We start from the raw sequence: 21,325 nt of genomic DNA, 5'->3' as shown, positions 1-21,325 counted from the left end.
TTAATTAAACTTATGATTAATAATACTTTTATTATTAATGAAAAATACTTATGGTAGTATTAAACTTATGTTATGAGATTATTATAATAAGACTTATAATAAAGATTAATTAATTAATTAATTAATTAATTAATTAATTAATTAATTATAAGGCTTAGTTATTATTTAATTATAATTCAATTATTAAATACATATGATTTAATAATTTTAATTAAAACTTATGATATGATTAATAATTCATTATTAATTAATAATACTTATGATATGATAAAAAAATTATTATTAATTAATAATACTTATGTTATGATTAATAATTAATTAATTAATTAAATACTTATGTTATATTAAATTATATCATTTAAACTTATGTTAACTTTATTAATTCAATTTAATTTAATTAAACTTATGTTATGACATAATTATACATATATGACTTTAAATAACATTATAACTTATATTATTATTATAACTTATACTTTAACAATTAATGTTGACTATGTTTGATCAAGGTTGACTTTTGAGTCGACTTTCGATTGACTTTGACTTTCAGTTGACTTTTGTTGACTTTCTAATTAAGGAAACTTTCCTAACTTATAAACTTTCTAAAAATAGCAACTTTCTAAATATAGAAACTTTCCTAAAATAGAAACTTTCCTAAAATAGAAACTTTCCAAAAATGGAAACCTGCTAAAAATAGAAACTTTCTAAAAATAGAAAGTATGTGTCCTTACGCTGTTCTGATCAAACCGAAGCATACTGAGTGTTGTTCTATGTCTACTTGCAACAAGTACTATAGATATCATACTGAGACTTGACCTAAGTTAGTTATTTATATCGACCTGCTTTATTTATAGGTCGGTGTTGTGATCATTCTTGATCACTTTACTTCGTTTGCTGTTCGCTTTTTGTGTGGTTACTTCATTTGCTTTAAGGTGAGTTATAGTCCCATTTTTCTATTTTATATCTTTTGGGATGAGAATACATGCATTTTATTTTTCATATTGGACACAAGTGGAAGTTGGTTTAAGTTATTCATTGTGAGTTGAACGAAAATATTCCCTAGTCTGGTAACTGTAATCACTGGTTTCTACTGGTTAACGCGAATCCTATGGATAGATCTAACGGGTTTGACAACCCCATTTCGTGCTAGTCGCGCTAGCAATTTTTGAAGACGGAATGTATTAGTACTTCGTAATTATTTGAAGATACACCTGTTCAGTGTATATTGTGTTTGGTAAGGATGGAATTGGTTAAGTGGTTGCCAGGTGGCTCACGGGTTAATGGAATAATGTTTTATATGTTTTCGAGCATATAATTTTTGTGGTCCAAAATATGACTTTATGTTTTCAAACATAAATTTTTACCGTTTAAATTAAATATTGTTTGCAATATTAAACCTATAATTCACTCAACATTTTTGTTGACAGTTACTCGCATGTTTTATTCTCAGGTTCATGATTGATTGCTTTCGTTGTGCTTAGAGAGTCGGCATATTTATGATGACAGCTTTTGTTAACCATTAACTTGCATTCTATTTTGATACATTAAATTGTGGGTGTTTGTTGACTTTGTTTTGGTCAACTTTTGGTTAAGTATTTATTGTTGCAAAAACATGTGTATCGGCAGGGACATGTTAGGTTAAGTATTTATGTATGGTTTTTCCAAACTTACATATTTTGGGTAGGTTTCCTTTATAGGAAATCATTTTTAAATAAAGAATGCAAGGTTATTTATTAAATTCATTTAGAGTTATGATCAAGCTGTGGGACCAAGATAACGATAGTCGTCAAGTGTACTTTGACGGGTCGTTAAAAAAACAACACCAACACAAGACTAAAATCTAAATTACAATCTCCCTTGGGTTTGATCTCCATAACTCAAAGTCACCATTTACTTTTTTGTTCCTGTTTGAAAGCCATATATGAGACATGACACGAAGCTTGATTGAGATGTCTTCCTTGAGAATAGCTTGACGAGCTTCTGGAGCTGAATGAATCAAGTTGTTCCGCTGCTTCCAAATAAGCCAAAGTAGCACATATCTCGTCGCCAAACGATAAGATTTGTAGACTCTGAACCCATGTTATGGGGGATGATTCTCACACACACTTTTTTGATCCTCACACACCAATTGAATATTATTAGAAGAGTAAAAGGTTAAAATAGGTGTGTGAGGATCAAAAAAGTGTGTGTGAGAATCATCCCCCCCATGTTATAATTTGCCAAACTGATGGCATTGAACACACCCGCTGGACTGGAGCCTGGTAAGTTCCACCAGTTTAAAAGAATACGTCAAATAGGAATAACGAACATGCATCGAGTGAATAAATGGTTTGAATCTTCATCATTACTTTCACAAAAGGGCAGAGAGTTGACTCCGTGATCACCCCCTTTTCCACCAAATTTGTTCTGTTAGGCAATTTGTTCATCGCTAGCCGCTAGACAAAGATATTGATCTTTTTTGGAAGCTATGGGATCCATATATGCGTACATAGGTTATGCCTCATGTTAAGCATCTGATTATCCAACAACGAAATAAAGACGCAAGTTATTGAACATTTTTTACATTTGCAAATTATATTATTCCTTCCGTCCCATATTAATAGTCCAGTATTCTATTTTAGGTTGTCCTAAATTAACAGTCCACTTTCATATATAGATAAGAATAATAAGGTAAAGTTATATTATGTCTTTAATGTATGTAGATAGAATTTAAAGATAAGAAAAAAATAGGAGTAGAAATGAAAAGTTTAAAGAAGTACACTACTTTGGTAATGAATAGTACCTGTTCTTTCATTTCTTATAAGTTGTTCCCCTCAAATAGGAGTAAAAATGAAAAGTTTAAAGTAGTACACTAATTTTGTAATGAATAGTACCTGTTCTTTCATTTCTTATAAGTTGTTCCCCTCAAAATCACTCGGTGTATTTTCAAGTAATCAAACATACATCAGTATCTGCACTTCACATTACCATAAAACCTTTTTTCATCTGTAAAAGTTTGTTTTCCATTTTTTAAGTTGACACAAAATGTTACAATCATTAGATCGAGTTGAATTATTTGTAAGTTTCCATATAATATAAGCTATATAAACACAAAACACAAAATATCATTTTGTCGTCGTTGAAATACTAAAAAAAAAACACAAATTAAAATATCATAAGCTGGTAAAAATAATTAACCAAAAAACAACCCAATTCTATTCTATCTATAATCAAAATAAAACAAAAAGTTCTTGAAACAAAGATTGTATTTTCACTACCATCTACATTCAACCATAAACTTTGACTCTTTCTACTTCTATCTTATACTTTTTGGTTCATAGACTACCAGTCCCAAACCAAAAGCATAATCATTTCTATTTTTCCACCAAACTTCTAAAATCTACATCTAACCCCCCAAACTAAGATATTTACACTCTCCACCCCTTAATTCCCTTAAACATTACTTTTTCACTGCATATAACTCGAACTGCTCGCTTGTTCCGGGTACCGAATAGCAAACGGGTCATTTGTATTCACAAAGCTCTCGGGAAACAGGTACCCAGAGCTCCCCATTCTTTGACTTCTGATTCCATTATTGACTTCAGCATCATCCATTGACTTGTCAAACTTCATTTGCATGTTGAATTCAGGATCAACAGAAGTTGAATTGTTGTTGATCGACTTATGTAAGCTGAATGTAGCTATATTAGCCCAATCATAGTTTCTGGAATCAAATTTTAGAAAATCCACTTTTTGATCTTCACAAGTTATGACAGAATTGTTGGTTTGATAATTGAGAAACTTGTCATCGTTCGCCTGAACCGTATTCGGAAATGTGTTGTGACCGTCGTCGAATTGTGACGACGATGACGACGGAGATCCGTGGCTCTGTTCGACGCTCGGACCACCTGATACCGTTCCCTCAGCGCTTGAATTCTTCTTGTAGATCCGACAGAGCACCCAATCATCCAACTGTTAATATACGAATAACATAAATGTGTGTGAATATATTTTTGTCAAAAATAAAATAATATACGAGTAATAATAATGTGACCCACAATGAAAGAATTTGTTATACAAATTCCGGAAAATAAAAATAAAAATAAAAAAAATGTACATGAGACTTATTAATAGTAGTAAATATTAATATTAATATTAATAATATTTATTGATACAGAGTAGACATAAATTGTTGCCAAAATAAATAAATAAATAAATAAATAAATTAAATATATAAAATATAACTTCTTATTTGATTTGATTACTAAATTGGACTTACCCGTGGACTATTGTTCTTTTTCGGAGGGTCCGAAAGCCGGTATTCATGCATGATCCAATTTGTTTTGGATCCTCTCGGAGCTTTACCGACGTAAAAAACTAAAGCCTTTTTGATTCCAACTTTACGTCCTTCCGACATGATAACTTTATCAGTTCCGGTAGCTTTCCAATAGCCCGACCCGGCAACTCTATTGGGTCGAGACCCATTTGGATACTTCCGATCTCTAGGACTAAAAAAGTACCATTCTTTCTCACCAAACATCGCCTTATCTATCAACCAATCATCCGTCGGAAAAAAATTAACGATCAATTATTTTCCGTTACAACTTTACGTTAAAATAATTTAAAGATTAATATTTATATTGATAAAAATAACATGCATGTACCGATATTAGCTATTAATAGAAATCCATTTCTGCTTTTCAAATAAAAAATTCGTTATTTATATTGATGAAAATAACATTTAAAAGCATGCATTGATCATTGTACGTAAACATGATGTACAACAATCAACGCATGTCGGTAAAAGATTGTTGTGGACTTAAAAAAATTGTTGTTATTGAAATAAAAAGTAAATAAATTTTAATATAATTACTTACTTGGTAAATCCCATGGATCATATTTATATAAATCAATATCTCCGATGATCTGAAGTTGGAACACGTATCCAGCGACTTTTTTGCAAAGATATTGAACCATAAGTTCCTCGTCAGTCGGGTAAAATCGGAATCCCGGTGGTAACCGCAGCTGAGTTACCGGATCAGTCACCGGCACCGGCGCAACCATTTTTAATTATTTTATTTTGGGAAGGTGGAGATAGTATTTGCTGGGAAATTATTATCTTTTTTATTTCGTATATAATTTTAATTTAATATGAAAAAATGATGAAATATGAATGAATATAAAATATGTTTTTTTAATAACAGAAAATTAGGCGGGTATTTATAATAGGTGGGTACATCACATATATATGAGTGATGGGGCCCAGTGAGGATTAAAATGACAAGTAACACCCAGGCGCCAACCTTATCCTATGTACATGCATGAATATGAATATATTTAATTAATATTACTTTACACTTTTCCGGTGTTCATTACATTAAAATTTTAAAATCTATCTATTTTAATTTTAAATATGTTTTATTTATAAAATATTTGATAACGATCATATAAATAATTTAGTTTTAATTTTCGTTATTATAAATTCTATCAAGAGTTATGTAACATAATAAAAAAATTTATAGTCAAAATTGATAAGTAAATACTTTTAAAAAATTAATGATAAACATTTATAATTGGACGAATAGAGTATATATTTAATAATACTACCCAATATAATATAATAAAAAATTTTAATAGAAAAGCAAGTAGAATTATATTAAAGGAAACAAACAGTAGAGGTAATACATATTACATTATGCTTGACTTACAAATACCACTCGAATGATGCAAATTAATTGTATACTATAAATATAAATAAAAGTAAATGCGAGTTTAAATTGATAAGTGAAGGATAAAAATGTCACTGCGACAAAAAAATACAAGGATTTAATTCATGCATTAATTCGCAAAACGGATCAAAAATTCAGATATATTCAAATAAAATTAATGCATTAAAAATGGTAAAGTTAGTTGACGGAGGGAAGTTATTTTTAAAAAATAAATGATTTATTTTAAAAAATAAGTGATTTATTTTTAACGTAAAAAGAAATAATGAATATCTGAATTGCTTAAAGATAATTCTTAATCTATAGAAAAGCTCTAATAAAAATTACTACGTGTATTTTAAATTCATAATAATGTTAAGATGAGTAATAAAAAAGTGAGTCACGTGGAATGATCGGATATTCATCGTACACGTGGGGATTATGATTACTATTCTATAATAGTCACCATTACCAAAATAGAATTTTACATGGATATGTATTTTCGGTTCAATTATTTCCACTTGTAACACCATACATAAAATACATGTGAAATACTAAAAGTAAGTTACATCATGATACACTATATTTCTATAATTTATTGTAAGAAAAATAACAATAGTCTATAATTAGCCAAATGTAAATAATACTCCCTCCGTGGCTACGTCCATAAAGAGTGTCCCTCAATAAAAAAAAAAGTTGAATTTAAGATATGTTATCAAAATATCTATGTAATCCTTCATTATCTGAATTAAATAGTTTTTTAACAAAGTAAGCGAGGAAAAAAATTATAAGTAAATGCGTTACTGACTTTCATATAAAAAACGGTAAATTGGAGTTTCAGTGACTTTTTAGTGTTATTTTTAGTAAATGACATTTAATTTGAGACATACATAACTAATGTAGACTCATTTTATGAATCGGACGGAATATAAATAGAAAAAAAAACCATTACCAAAATAGAAATTTACATGTATATGTATTTTTGGTTCAATTATTTCCACTTGTAACTCCTTGCATAATATACATGTGAAATACTAAAAGTAAGTTACGTCATGGTACACTATATTTATAAAACTTATTGTGAGAAAAATAACATTAGTCTATAATTAGCAAAATGTAAAAATGATATAATTAGAAAAATTATATATATATATATATATATATATATATATATATATATATATATATATATATATATATATATATATATATATATATATATATATGTGTGTGTGTGTGTGTGTGTGTGTGTGTGTGTGTGTGTGTGTGTATGTTGGTACGATTTTCCGTACAGCGGCTGTAAGGTACCAGTACAAGACAATATCTGCTCAGCGTGTGGCGTATAATGTTGATTGATGTTTGCCCTCGAGAAATAATCTCTGCAGACCCGGAACACGGATGAGAGATCCGTGGGGTGTCCTCAATCAATCTGGGGATCATTCTGTAATTGATCCGTCTAGCGTATTGCTGCTAAGCGGCTAATGTGCGTTTAGAGTGAGAAAGAACTGTGTGAGAGAGAAAGTGTACTTCTCTATGACCGAAGTTCAGATCCTGAATGCAGTGACCCAGGGGGTCTATTTATAGGCGTAGAATGTCCGAAATTCTCGGGATACACGTGTCAATCGCTGATTAATTCTGTTATGCGAAGTATCCCGGAGGTCGGTGGCGTGTGCTGACATGGATGTGTGCCGTTTACGCGCTGAGTAAAAGGGCTTAAGCATAAAAGCTGCATGTAGGGCTTACGCTTGACGCTGTGCGGCCTGCTGTACGCTGGGCGGCAAATACTGAAAACCGCAAATTTTGTTATCTTTTGTGCTTTTTGACCCATTTTTCTGCATAAAAATGGTGTTTCTATGCGTGTATCCCTTAGGATACACCATTAAGCCCTCCCAGTTTAATGTCTTTATTTTTGCAAAAAATAAAGTCATTAAACTAAAAAATAAATAATGCCTTTTACTTCGGGAACAGAAAACTGCCACATCCAACTTTTTCTCTGCTGTGTCAGCGAATTTTTCATTATTGTCTGCAAAAAGTTCCCTTTTCGAATTTTGAACCTTATTTTTCAATTAATTTTATTTTCCCGCATATTTACTCATCCGACACGTGGCATCATATTGTCCATACGATTAACCGTCAACTGTTCATCTTTCTTTCTCTATTTAGGACGCATATTGTTTCTGTTTTGCATTTACTTCTCCTAAAATTAACTTCTCTTCATCTACCTTAAATTCTTTATTAGGAATTTCTTTCTTAAATACGCAATCAATGGCTATCTTTAATGTTGAAGATATTCCAAGCAGAATTTCATCGATCTATCTCGATCGTGTCAGAATCGCCTTCCCCAAATTTTTTGGTAATGATACTGTTCTTCTCGGTCCTCATGATCGTGCATCTCGTCCTCCTTCTGTAAAAGTAGCTATTTATGTCGTGCTTTATATTTTTCCCACCTTCGTGTTCCTTTTACAAAGTTTTACTTAGACGTTTGCTGCTTCTATGGCGTTAGTGTTGAGGTAACCAGCTAGTCCTAAAAATTGGCGTATATGCTTCGGAGTTTTCGGGATTTTCCACTTTTCAACGGTTTCAATCTTTGTTGGATTCACCTGAATACCTTCTTTGTTCACTATGTGTCCGAGGAATTGAACTTCTTCCAACCAAAATGCACACTTTGAAAACTTAGCGTACAGTTTTTCTTTCCTTAACAACTCTAGCACTTTTCTCAAATGTTCTTCATGCTCTTGGTCATTCTTTGAGTAAATAAGTATGTCATCGATGAAAACAATGACAAACTTGTCAAGGTATGGTCCACACACTCGGTTCATGAGATCCATGAACACAGCTGGTGCGTTAGTCAATCCAAACGGCATAACCATAAACTCGTAATGACCGTAACGCGTCCTAAAAGCAGTCTTCGGAATGTCATCCTACTTCACTCGCATTTGATGATACCCCGAACGTAAATCAATCTTCGAATAAACCGACGAGCCTTGTAGTTGATCAAATAAGTCGTCGATTCTCGGTAGTGGGTAGCGGTTCTTGATGGTAAGTTTGTTCAACCTAAATGTACCATCCTTCTTCTTGACAAACTAAATAGGAGCTCCCCACGGTGATGTGCTCGGTCGAATGAAACCACGCTCTAAAAGTTCCTGTAACTGACTTTGTAATTCTTTCATTTCGCTGGGTGCGAGTGTAGCGACCCGACAAAATCATCATTGACGGCGCCGTCTACTTAGGTACCGTTACGTGGTCATAAGTCTTTAAAACAATGTTTGACCAAAAGATATGTCGCATTCATTTCAAATGTAAAGATTGTTCAAAGTTTACAAGAATAGTTCCACCACAAGTTACGTTACAAAGTTATAAGTACAAATGAAACTTATGCGACACAATTTAAAAGTAGCCAAAAGATGCTCCATGTATGCATATATACTCGACATCCAATGCAAGTATCAAAATAATGAGCGGAAGCATGTATCATGTATCGTTCAAGAACCTGAGAAAAACATAGAAATCTGTCAACGAAAACGTTGGTGAAATCATAGGTTTGAGTAAGTAAGTACAAGTGAACCACAAGATTTGCAACAATGAGATAATAGTAATACATTCCAAAAGTTTGTTTCACGAGCACCTAATTATCAATGCTTAACATTCCTTCCATAGAACCCCATCACAATAGTGTTAGAACATACACTGTTTCTCGAAAATACATTTCATTCGTAAACGGTAGCGAACCGTTTGAATGAGGGTTTGTCAAACCCATATGGCCATATAACATAAGTTCTCGCTTACACCCGGCAAGTGTAACTAATGATAATCGAATTGAGGATTTTTGTTGTAAACTCGTATGTAGAATGTTTGTTTTCCTGTACTTGTGTTCACTTAGTTAAAAAGGAACGTTTATGTTTTCTCATCCCAAATGTAAGTTTCAAAAGAGTAAAAGTGGGACTATGATCTCACCTTGAGCGGAAGAGTAAATAAGTACTTCGACAAGTAACGTGTGCAAAGAACAATGCTAGTCTTGACCTAAACAAATAGGTCGTATCAATAACGGTAAACACGATAGGTCAAAGATGTTCAATTAGTCCTATGGCTCGTTAAGACTCGATCATAATAGCATGTGAATCAAATTGTCATGTTTCATGCAAGGTACAAGTATAAAAGCATGTTAGAATGATTGCACAAACATTTGGTTAAGTTTGATTAAAAGTCAACTTGGTCGGGTCAAGGTCAACGAAAAAGTCAACACGTTCGGGTCGGGTCCCGAACTATTTCTCTGGGGTTTTTAATCATATATGAGCATGTTAGAACAAGTTACATGTGAATCGGAGGTCCATAGCATAGCAAACATTTTCCGTAAAATGACCAACGAAGACAGTAGCCTGCCAGGGTATCTGGACGGCGTCCAGTTTGTCTGGACGGCGTCCAGCTTTGAAGGCCTGGACGGCATCCAAAATACTGGACGGCGTCCAAGTCTGAAGGGCTGGACGGCGTCCAAGAATCTGGATGGCGTCCAGATCTGTATCCAGGCCCTGTTTTGCTGCAACAAAGAAATGCACGAACCAAAACTCAAACAAATACAATTTGCTAACCGAAAACACCTAGAACATGTATCGTACACCGTTGGGAAGGTATTTTGACGAGGAAAATGACTAAACACATTTTGTCTATCAATCCAACACTTACAACAACCAAAACCGCATTTAATGCTCATCATTAACCGCATCCAAGTTCATAAATACATATCAATGATTCGGAAACTTACTACCTACATACAATACGCCATTTCGTAGGTAATCAAGCATACAATACAACCTAACACTTACTAACAAATTAACAAGCATTCAATGCATCAAAAGTTCATTTTAAGGTTCATCAAACCCTAATTAAGAATCACAAAATCAATAATCATGTTAACGCAAGGTTTTCATATCATCCAACATACCAAAACGAAACTAACGATGCTAGTAACACTTTTAACACAATGGGTTTAACATCTAACAACATTTAATCAATCAAAATCAAAGATTAAACTAACCCATTTCAAGTGTTCATGCTAGTTACACCGAATAACAAGATCGAGCATACAATTTACATACACGACATCACAATGAGCCATAGACACTAACTAACACCATTTCAAGTCAAAAACACGAATTTAGAGAAATCTAGAGTTTTAGAAATGTTACCCAAACGAGATGAAGTTGGTACCAAAATGAAGAGAGGATCACGAATATGTAATTTATTTTGTTGTAAGCCTCCTAGATCGAATTTAGATGATGATTGAATGAATTTGGTAAATGTGTGTGTGTTCTTGCTAGAGAGAAAGAGAGAGAGATGGAGATGATTGAATGGTGGTGATTGGGGTGGACTAGTTGACTTAGTCAACTAGTTTGCCCCGTGTCAATTTTAGTCCCTCAAGTTTGAATCGGGTGCGTGAATTACCTAATCGAGATAATTTTAAACGCGTATTAACGAAAGATGTTATAAATATATAACGGACTTTAAAATAGTTAAGCGGAAAGTAAAAGGAAAAAGGCGGGATGTTACATTACCTACTCCTTAAAAGAAATTTCGTCCCGAAATTTAAGTAGGCGTAGTAGTCGTTGTTTCTTCCTCGAAATCTTGCGTTTCCGGAATCGAGAATAAGTGAGGGTATTTCTTTTGCATTTGATCTTGCCTTTCCCAAGTAAACTCGGGTCCCCTTTTGGCATTCCAACAGACTTTAACAATCGGAATTCGGCTTTGTTTCAATGTTTTGACGGAGGTGTCCACAATTTCAACCTGTTCCTCCACAAAATGAAGTTTGTCATCAATAGTGAGTTCCTCGAGAGGAATGACGATATCGGGTTCGGCAAGGCACTTTTTCAAGTTAGATACATGGAAAGTAGGATGAACGGAGTTCAATTGAGGCGGAAGATCTAAACGATAAGCAACGGTTCCAATACGCTCCAAGATTTCGAAAGGACCAATATACCTTGGATTCAGCTTCCCGCGTTTCCCAAAACGGATTACACCTTTCCAAGGTGTGACTTTTAACATTACTCGGTCACCGACTTGAAATTCAAGATCGTTGCGTCGTTTGTCGGTATAGCTCTTTTGACGACTTCGGGCCGTCCTAAGCCTATCTCGGATTTGAACGATTTTCTCGGTGGTTTCGTGAATGAGTTCGGGTCCGGTGATTTTCACGTCGCCTACCTCGGCCCAACAAAGAGGTGAACGACATTTTCGGCCATATAGCGCTTCAAAAGGTGCGGCTTTAATACTCGCGTGATAACTATTGTTGTAAGAGAACTCGGCGAGAGGTAAGTGCTTGTCCCAAGCTTTTCCGAAATCAACCACGCAAGCTCGTAACATGTCCTCTAGGGTTTGAATTGTACGTTCGCTTTGTCCATCGGTTTGAGGATGATATGCGGTGCTCATGTCTAAACGCGTTCCCAATGCTTCTTGCAAAGTACGCAAAAATCTAGAAACGAAACGGCCATCTCGGTCGGAGATAATCGATAAAGGTACACCGTGTCGGGCTACGATCTCCTTAATGTAAAGTTGTGCAAGTTTCTCCATTTTGTCCGTTTCTTTCATGGCAAAGAAGTGTGCGGATTTGGTGAGACGGTCAACAATAACCCAAATGGTATCATAACCGCCCGTCGTTTTTGGTAGCTTGGTGATAAAATCCATCGTTATCCTTTCCCACTTCCATTGCGGGATCTCGGGTTGTTGAAGTAGTCCAGACGGTCTTTGGTGATCGGCTTTGACTTTGGAACATGTCAAACACTTGGAAACATAAGTAGCTACGTCCCTTTTGATGTCCGGCCACCAATATTGTTCCTTAAGGTCGTGGTACATCTTATTGGCACCGGGGTGAATCGAGTATCGTGACTTATGGGCTTCATCTAAAATAAGACTTCGTAGGTCCCCATAACTAGGCACCCAAATCCTTCCGGCGTAATATCGGAGTCCGGTCTCCCTAATTTCGAATCGAGAGACGAGAATGTTCAAGAGCTCATGTGAAAGGTTTTCATCCTTGAGAGCCTCATCTTGGGCTACTCGAATTTGGCTATTAAGGTTTGTGTGGATGGTGATGTTTAAGGCTCGGACACGAAGAGGCACCGCTCTTTCTTTTCGACTTAAGGCATCGGCTACTACATTTGCCTTCCCGGGATGGTAACGAAGCTCGCAATCGTAATCGTTTAAGGTTTCAATCCACCTTCGTTGTCTCATGTTTAGTTGCTTTTGATCGAAAATGTGTTGGAGACTTTTGTGGTCGGTAAAGATAGTACTCTTGGTTCCATAAAGATAGTGTCTCCACATTTTAAGTGCAAAGACAACGGCTCCGAGTTCGAGATCATGCGTCGTGTAGTTTCGTTCATGAATTTTGAGTTGTCGAGAAGCATAAGCAATGACTTTCGTTCGTTGCATTAATACACACCCAAAACCATGTTTCGAGGCATCGCAATATACAACAAAGTCATCATTGCCTTCGAGAAGTGACAAGATAGGAGCGGTGGTTAGCTTCGTTTTCAAGATTTGGAATGCGGATTCATGTTCGGTTGCCCAAACGAATTTCTTTCCCTTGTGAGTTAATGCGGTTAGAGGACGTGCAACCAAAGAGAAGTTTTCGATGAATCTACGATAGTACCCGGCGAGACCCAAGAATTGACGAATGTGAGTAGGAGTAGTAGGAGTCTCCCATTTACTAATGGCTTCGATTTTCGTGTTATCGACTTTAATACCTTGATCACTTACAACATGACCAAGAAATTGAACTTCCTTTAGCCAAAATTCACACTTGGAGAATTTGGCATAGAGTTGTTCTTTTCTTAAAAGTTCAAGCACAAGTCGGAGGTGTTCCTCGTGTTCTTCTTCGCTTTTGAATAGACTAAAATATCATCGATGAACACGATAACGAATTTATCGAGATACGGTTTGCACACGCGGTTCATAAGATCCATGAACACCGCCGGTGCGTTAGTGAGACCAAATGGCATGACAAGGAATTCATAACTACCATAACGAGTCCGGAAAGCGGTTTTGGAGACATCTTCCCCCTTAACCCTTAATTGATGATAACCCGAGCGGATATCGATTTTCGAATATACACAAGACCCTTGTAGTTGATCAAAGAGGTCATCGATGCGAGGAAGAGGATATCGGTTCTTAACCGTCAATTTATTTAGTTCACGATAATCAATGCACATTCGTAGGGATCCGTCTTTCTTTTTAACAAACAAAATCGGAGCGCCCCATGGGGAATGGCTGAAATGTCCCGTTCTTATTGATTAAAAACGTTCCATATTAATTGATTTCGTTGCGAGGTTTTGACCTCTATATGAGACGTTTTTCAAAGACTGCATTCATTTTTAAAACAAACCATAACCTTTATTTCATAAATAAAGGTTTAAAAAGCTTTACGTAGATTATCAAATAATGATAATCTAAAATATCCTGTTTACACACGACCATTACATAATGGTTTACAATACAAATATGTTACATCGAAATCAGTTTCTTGAATGCAGTTTTTACACAATATCATACAAACATGGACTCCAAATCTTGTCCTTATTTTAGTATGCAACAGCGGAAGCTCTTAATATTCACCTGAGAATAAACATGCTTTAAACGTCAACAAAAATGTTGGTGAGTTATAGGTTTAACCTATATATATCAAATCGTAACAATAGACCACAAGATTTCATATTTCAATACACATCCCATACATAGAGATAAAAATCATTCATATGGTGAACACCTGGTAACCGACATTAACAAGATGCATATATAAGAATATCCCCATCATTCCGGGACACCCTTCGGATATGATATAAATTTCGAAGTACTAAAGCATCCGGTACTTTGGATGGGGTTTGTTAGGCCCAATAGATCTATCTTTAGGATTCGCGTCAATTAGGGTGTCTGTTCCCTAATTCTTAGATTACCAGACTTAATAAAAAGGGGCATATTCGATTTCGATAATTCAACCATAGAATGTAGTTTCACATACTTGTGTCTATTTTGTAAATCATTTATAAAACCTGCATGTATTCTCATCCCAAAAATATTAGATTTTAAAAGTGGGACTATAACTCACTTTCACAGATTTTTTACTTCGTCGGGAAGTAAGACTTGGCCACTGTTGATTCACGAACCTATAACAATATATACATATATATTAAAGTATGTTCAAAATATATTTACAACACTTTTAATATATTTTGATGTTTTAAGTTTATTAAGTCAGCTGTCCTCGTTAGTAAGCTATAACTAGTTGTCCACAGTTAGATGTACAGAAATAAATCGATAAATATTATCTTGAATCAATCCACGACCCAGTGTATACGTATCTCAGTATTGATCACAACTCAAACTATATATATTTTGGAATCAACCTCAACCCTGTATAGCTAACTCCAACATTCACATATAGAGTGTCTATGGTTGTTCCGAAATATATATAGATGTGTCGACATGATAGGTCGAAACATTGTATACGTGTCTATGGTATCTCAAGATTACATAATATACAATACAAGTTAATTAAGTTATGGTTGGAATAGATTTGTTACCAATTTTCACGTAGCTAAAATGAGAAAAATTATCCAATCTTGTTTTACCCATAACTTCTTCATTTTAAATCCGTTTTGAGTGAATCAAATTGCTATGGTTTCATATTGAACTCTATTTTATGAATCTAAACAGAAAAAGTATAGGTTTATAGTCGGAAAAATAAGTTACAAGTCATTTTTGTAAAGGTAGTCATTTCAGTCGAAAGAACGACGTCTAGATGACCATTTTAGAAAACATACTTCCACTTTGAGTTTAACCATAATTTTTGGATATAGTTTCATGTTCATAATAAAAATCATTTTCTCAGAATAACAACTTTTAAATCAAAGTTTATCATAGTTTTTAATTAACTAACCCAAAACAGCCCGCGGTGTTACTACGACGGCGTAAATCCGGTTTTACGGTGTTTTTCGTGTTTCCAGGTTTTAAATCATTAAGTTAGCATATCATATAGATATAGAACATGTGTTTAGTTGATTTTAAAAGTCAAGTTAGAAGGATTAACTTTTGTTTGCGAACAAGTTTAGAATTAACTAAACTATGTTCTAGTGATTACAAGTTTAAACCTTCGAATAAGATAGCTTTATATGTATGAATCGAATGATGTTATGAACATCATTACTATCTTAATTTCCTTGGATAAACCTACTGGAAAAGAGAAAAATGGATCTAGCTTCAATGGATCCTTGGATGGCTCGAAGTTCTTGAAGCAGAATCATGACACGAAAACAAGTTCAAGTAAGATCATCACTTGAAATAAGATTGTTATAGTTATAGAAATTGAACCAAAGTTTGAATATGATTATTACCTTGTATTAGAATGATAACCTACTGTAAGAAACAAATATTTCTTGAGGTTGGATGATCACCTTACAAGATTGGAAGTGAGCTAGCAATCTTGAAAGTATTCTTGATTTTATGAAACTAGAACTTTTGGAATTTATGAAGAACACTTAGAACTTGAAGATAGAACTTGAGAGAGATCAATTAGATGAAGAAAATTGAAGAATGAAAGTGTTTGTAGGTGTTTTTGGTCGTTGGTGTATGGATTAGATATAAAGGATATGTAATTTTGTTTTCATGTAAATAAGTCATGAATGATTACTCATATTTTTGTAATTTTATGAGATATTTCATGCTAGTTGCCAAATGATGGTTGCCACATGTGTTAGGTGACTCACATGGGCTGCTAAGAGCTGATCATTAGAGTGTATATACCAATAGTACATACATCTAAAAGCTGTGTATTGTACGAGTACGAATACGGGTGCATACGAGTAGAATTGTTGATGAAACTGAACGAGGATGTAATTGTAAGCATTTTTGTTAAGTAGAAGTATTTTGATAAGTGTATTGAAGTCTTTCAAAAGTGTATAAATACATATTAAAACACTACATGTATATACATTTTAACTGAGTCGTTAAGTCATCGTTAGTCGTTACATGTAAGTGTTGTTTTGAAACCTTTAGGTTAACGATCTTGTTAAATGTTGTTAACCCAATATTTATAATATCAAATGAGATTTTAAATTATTATATTATCATGATATTATCATGTATGAATATCTCTTAATATGATATATATACATTAAATGTCTTTACAACGATAATCGTTACATATATGTCTCGTTTAAAAATCATTAAGTTAGTAGTCTTGTTTTTACATATGTAGTTCATTGTTAATATACTTTATGATATGTTTTCTTATCATAGTATCATGTTAACTATATATATATATCCATATATATGTCATCATATAGTTTTTACAAGTTTTAACGTTCGTGAATCACCGATCAACTTGGGTGGTCAATTGGCTATATGAAACATATTTCAATTAATCAAGTCTTAACAAGTTTGATTGCTTAACATGTTGGAAACATTTAATCATGTAAATATCAATCTCAATTAATATATATAAACATGGAAAAGTTCGGGTCACTACAGTACCTACCCGTTAAATAAATTTCGTCCCGAAATTTTAAGCTGTTGAAGGTGTTGACGAATCTTCTGGAAATAGATGCGGGTATTTCTTCTTCATCTGATATTCACGCTCCCAGGTGAACTCGGGTCCTCTACGAGCATTCCATTGAACCTTAACAATTGGTATCTTGTTTTGCTTAAGTCTTTTAACCTCACGATCCATTATTTCGACGGGTTCTTCGATGAATTGAAGTTTTTCGTTGATTTGGATTTCATCTAACGGAATAGTGAGATCTTCTTTAGCAAAACATTTCTTTAAATTCGAGACGTGGAAAGTGTTATGTACAGCCGCGAGTTGTTGAGGTAACTCTAGTCGGTAAGCTACTGGTCCGACACGATCAATAATCTTGAATGGTCCAATATACCTTGGATTTAATTTCCCTCGTTTACCAAATCGAACAACGCCTTTCCAAGGTGCAACTTTAAGCATGACCATCTCTCCAATTTCAAATTCTATATCTTTTCTTTTAATGTCAGCGTTGTTGAATTTGGATGATCTTCTCGGTAGTTTCTTGTATAATCTCCGGACCCGTAATCTGTCTATCCCCCACTTCACTCCAACAAATCGGAGACCTGCACTTTCTACCATAAAGTGCTTCAAACGGCGCCATCTCAATGCTTGAATGGTAGCTGTTGTTGTAGGAAAATTCTGCTAACGGTAGATGTCGATCCCAACTGTTTCCGAAATCAATAACACATGCACGTAGCATGTCTTCAAGCGTTTGTATCGTCCTTTCGCTCTGCCCATCAGTTTGTGGATGATAGGCAGTACTCATGTCTAGACGAGTTCCTAATGCTTGCTGTAATGTCTGCCAGAATCTTGAAATAAATCTGCCATCCCTATCAGAGATAATAGAGATTGGTATTCCATGTCTGGAGACGACTTCCTTCAAATACAGTCGTGCTAACTTCTCCATCTTGTCATTTTCTCTTATTGGTAGGAAGTGTGCTGATTTGGTGAGACGATCAACTATTACCCAAATAGTATCAAAACCACTTGCAGTCCTTGGCAATTTAGTGATGAAATCCATGGTAATGTTTTCCCATTTCCATTCCGGGATTTCGGGTTGTTGAAGTAGACCTGATGGTTTCTGATGCTCAGCTTTGACCTTAGAACACGTCAAACATTCTCCTACGTATTTAGCAACATCGGCTTTCATACCCGGCCACCAAAAATGTTTCTTGAGATCCTTGTACATCTTCCCCGTTCCAGGATGTATTGAGTATCTGGTTTTATGAGCTTCTCTAAGTACCATTTCTCTCATATCTCCAAATTTTGGTACCCAAATCCTTTCAGCCCTATACTGGGTTCCGTCTTCCCGAATATTAAGATGTTTCTCCGATCCTTTGGGTATTTCATCCTTTAAATTTCCCTCTTTTAAAACTCCTTGTTGCGCCTCCTTTATTTGAGTAGTAAGGTTATTATGAATCATTATATTCATAGATTTTACTCGAATGGGTTCTCTGTCCTTCCTGCTCAAGGCATCGGCTACCACATTTGCCTTCCCCGGGTGGTAACGAATCTCAAAGTCGTAATCATTCAATAATTCAATCCACCTACGCTGCCTCATATTCAGTTGTTTCTGATTAAATATGTGTTGAAGACTTTTGTGGTCGGTATATATAATACTTTTGACCCCATATAAGTAGTGCCTCCAAGTCTTTAATGCAAAAACAACCGCGCCTAATTCCAAATCATGCGTCGTATAATTTTGTTCGTGAATCTTCAATTGTCTAGACGCATAAGCAATCACCTTCGTTCGTTGCATTAATACACAACCGAGACCTTGCTTTGATGCATCACAATAAATCACAAAATCATCATTCCCTTCAGGCAATGACAATATAGGTGTCGTAGTTAGCTTTTTCTTCAATAACTGAAACGCTTTCTCTTGTTCATCATTCCATTCAAATTTCTTCCCTTTATGCGTTAATGCAGTCAAGGGTTTTGCTATTCTGGAAAAGTCTTGGATGAACCTTCTGTAGTAACCAGCTAGTCCTAAAAACTGGCGTATGTGTTTCGGAGTTTTCGGGGTTTCCCACTTTTCAACAGTTTCTATCTTTGCCGGATCCACCTTAATACCTTCTTTGTTCACTATGTGACCGAGGAATTGAACTTCTTCCAACCAAAATGCACACTTTGAAAACTTAGCGTACAATTCTTCCTTCCTCAATACTTCTAACACCTTTCTCAAATGTTCACCGTGTTCTTGGTCATTCTTTGAGTAAATAAGTATGTCATCAATGAAAACAATGACAAACTTGTCAAGGTATGGTCCACACACTCGGTTCATAAGGTCCATGAACACAGCTGGTGCATTAGTTAAACCAAACGGCATGACCATAAACTCGTAATGACCATAACGTGTTCTGAAAGCAGTCTTTGGAATATCATCTTCTTTCACCCGCATTTGATGATACCCGGAACGTAAGTCAATCTTTGAATAAACAGACGAGCCTTGTAGTTGATCAAATAAGTCGTCGATTCTCGGTAGTGGGTAGCGGTTCTTGATGGTAAGTTTGTTCAACTCTCGGTAGTCGATACACAACCTGAATGTACCATCTTTCTTCTTGACAAACAAAACAGGAGCTCCCCACGGTGATGTGCTTGGTCGAATGAAACCACGCTCTAAAAGTTCTTGTAATTGGCTTTGCAGTTCTTTCATCTCGCTGGGTACGAGTCTGTAAGGAGCACGAGCTATTGGTGCAGCTCCTGGTACAAGATCTATTTGAAATTCAACGGATCGATGTGGGGGTAATCCCGGTAATTCTTTCGGAAATACATCGGGAAATTCTTTTGCAATGGGAACATCATTGATGCTCTTTTCTTCAGTTTGTACTTTCTCGACGTGTGCTAGAACAGCATAGCAACCTTTTCTTATTAGTTTTTGTGCCTTCAAATTACTAATAAGATGTAGCTTCGTGTTGCCCTTTTCTCCGTACACCATTAAGGGCTTTCCTTTTTCTCGTATAATGCGAATTGCATTTTTGTAACAAACGATCTCCGCTTTCACTTCTTTCAACCAGTCCATACCGATTATCACATCAAAACTCCCTAACTCTACTGGTATCAAATCAATCTTAAATGTTTCGCTAACCAGTTTAATTTCTCGATTCCGACATATATTATCTGCTGAAATTAATTTACCATTTGCTAATTCGAGTAAAAATTTACTATCCAAAGGCGTCAATGGACAACTTAATTTAGCACAAAAATCTCTACTCATATAGCTTTTATCCGCACCCGAATCAAATAAAACGTAAGCAGATTTATTGTCAATAAGAAACGTACCCGTAACAAGCTCCGGGTCTTCCTGTGCCTCTACCGCATTAATATTGAAAACTCTTCCACGGCCTTGTCCATTCGTGTTCTCCTGGTTCGGGCAATTTCTAATAATGTGGCCTGGTTTTCCACATTTATAACAAACTACATTGGCATAACTTGCTCCGACACTACTTGCTCCGCCATTACTCGTTCCGACACCATTTGTTCCTTTCGTTCTATTAACCCCTGGTCCGTAGACCTCACACTTCGCCGCGCTATGACCATTTCTTTTACACTTGTTGCAAAATTTGGTGCAGAACCCCGAGTGATTCTTTTCACACCTTTGGCATAGCTGCTTCTGATTGTTGTTGTTGTTGCGGTTATTATTGTTGTTGGGATGATTGTTGTAGTTGCTGTTGTTGTTGTTGTTGTTGTTGTTGGGCCGTTTGTTGTAGTTGCGATTGATGTTGCGATTGTTGGGATAATTGTTGCGATTATTGTTGTAATTGCTGTTGTTGTTGTATTGGTGATTCTTATCACCGTTTTCCTCCCACTTTCTTTTGACTTGCTTCACATTGGCCTCTTCAGCAGTCTGTTCTTTAATTCTTTCTTCAATCTGGTTCACTAGTTTGTGAGCCATTCTACATGCCTGTTGTATGGAGGCGGGCTCGTGTGAACTTATATCTTCTTGGATTCTTTCCGGTAATCCTTTCACAAACGCGTCGATCTTCTCTTCCTCATCTTCGAATGCTCCCGGACACAATAGGCACAATTCTGTGAATCGTCTTTCGTACGTGGTAATATCAAATCCTTGGGTTCGTAACCCTCTAAGTTC

The 21,325-nt window shown here is 35.1% G+C and overlaps 1 protein-coding gene across 1 annotated transcript; it reads right to left on the bottom strand.

The window, feature by feature from the left end:
• Positions 1–3,181: 3,181 nt before the first annotated feature.
• Positions 3,182–5,153, bottom strand: LOC139891127 (NAC domain-containing protein JA2-like). Its single transcript, XM_071874061.1, has 3 exons — positions 4,857–5,153; positions 4,259–4,527; positions 3,182–3,951 (listed from the first exon to the last, which is right to left on the bottom strand). Exons 1-3 carry the CDS (start codon positions 5,041–5,043, stop codon positions 3,448–3,450), a joined length of 960 nt encoding a protein of 319 aa, XP_071730162.1. The 5' UTR covers positions 5,044–5,153; the 3' UTR covers positions 3,182–3,447.
• Positions 5,154–21,325: the final 16,172 nt, after the last annotated feature.

Source organism: Rutidosis leptorrhynchoides, chromosome 2, assembly GCF_046630445.1.
Source record: "Rutidosis leptorrhynchoides isolate AG116_Rl617_1_P2 chromosome 2, CSIRO_AGI_Rlap_v1, whole genome shotgun sequence".
In the NCBI taxonomy this organism is placed as follows: Eukaryota; Viridiplantae; Streptophyta; class Magnoliopsida; order Asterales; family Asteraceae; genus Rutidosis; species Rutidosis leptorrhynchoides.
This window is presented reverse-complemented; position numbering and strand designations above follow the sequence as displayed.

Excerpts from the sequence above, each read along its gene's own strand:
- LOC139891127 (XM_071874061.1), bottom strand. The coding sequence starts at position 5,043 with ATGGTTGCGCCGGTGCCGGTGACTGATCCGGTAACTCAGCTGCGGTTA. Across the intron at positions 4,528-4,856 it reads TGATCCATGGGATTTACCAA|ATAAGGCGATGTTTGGTGAG; the intron begins GTAAGTAATTAT and ends ATTGGTTGATAG. Across the intron at positions 3,952-4,258 it reads AAAAGAACAATAGTCCACGG|TTGGATGATTGGGTGCTCTG; the intron begins GTAAGTCCAATT and ends GTATATTAACAG.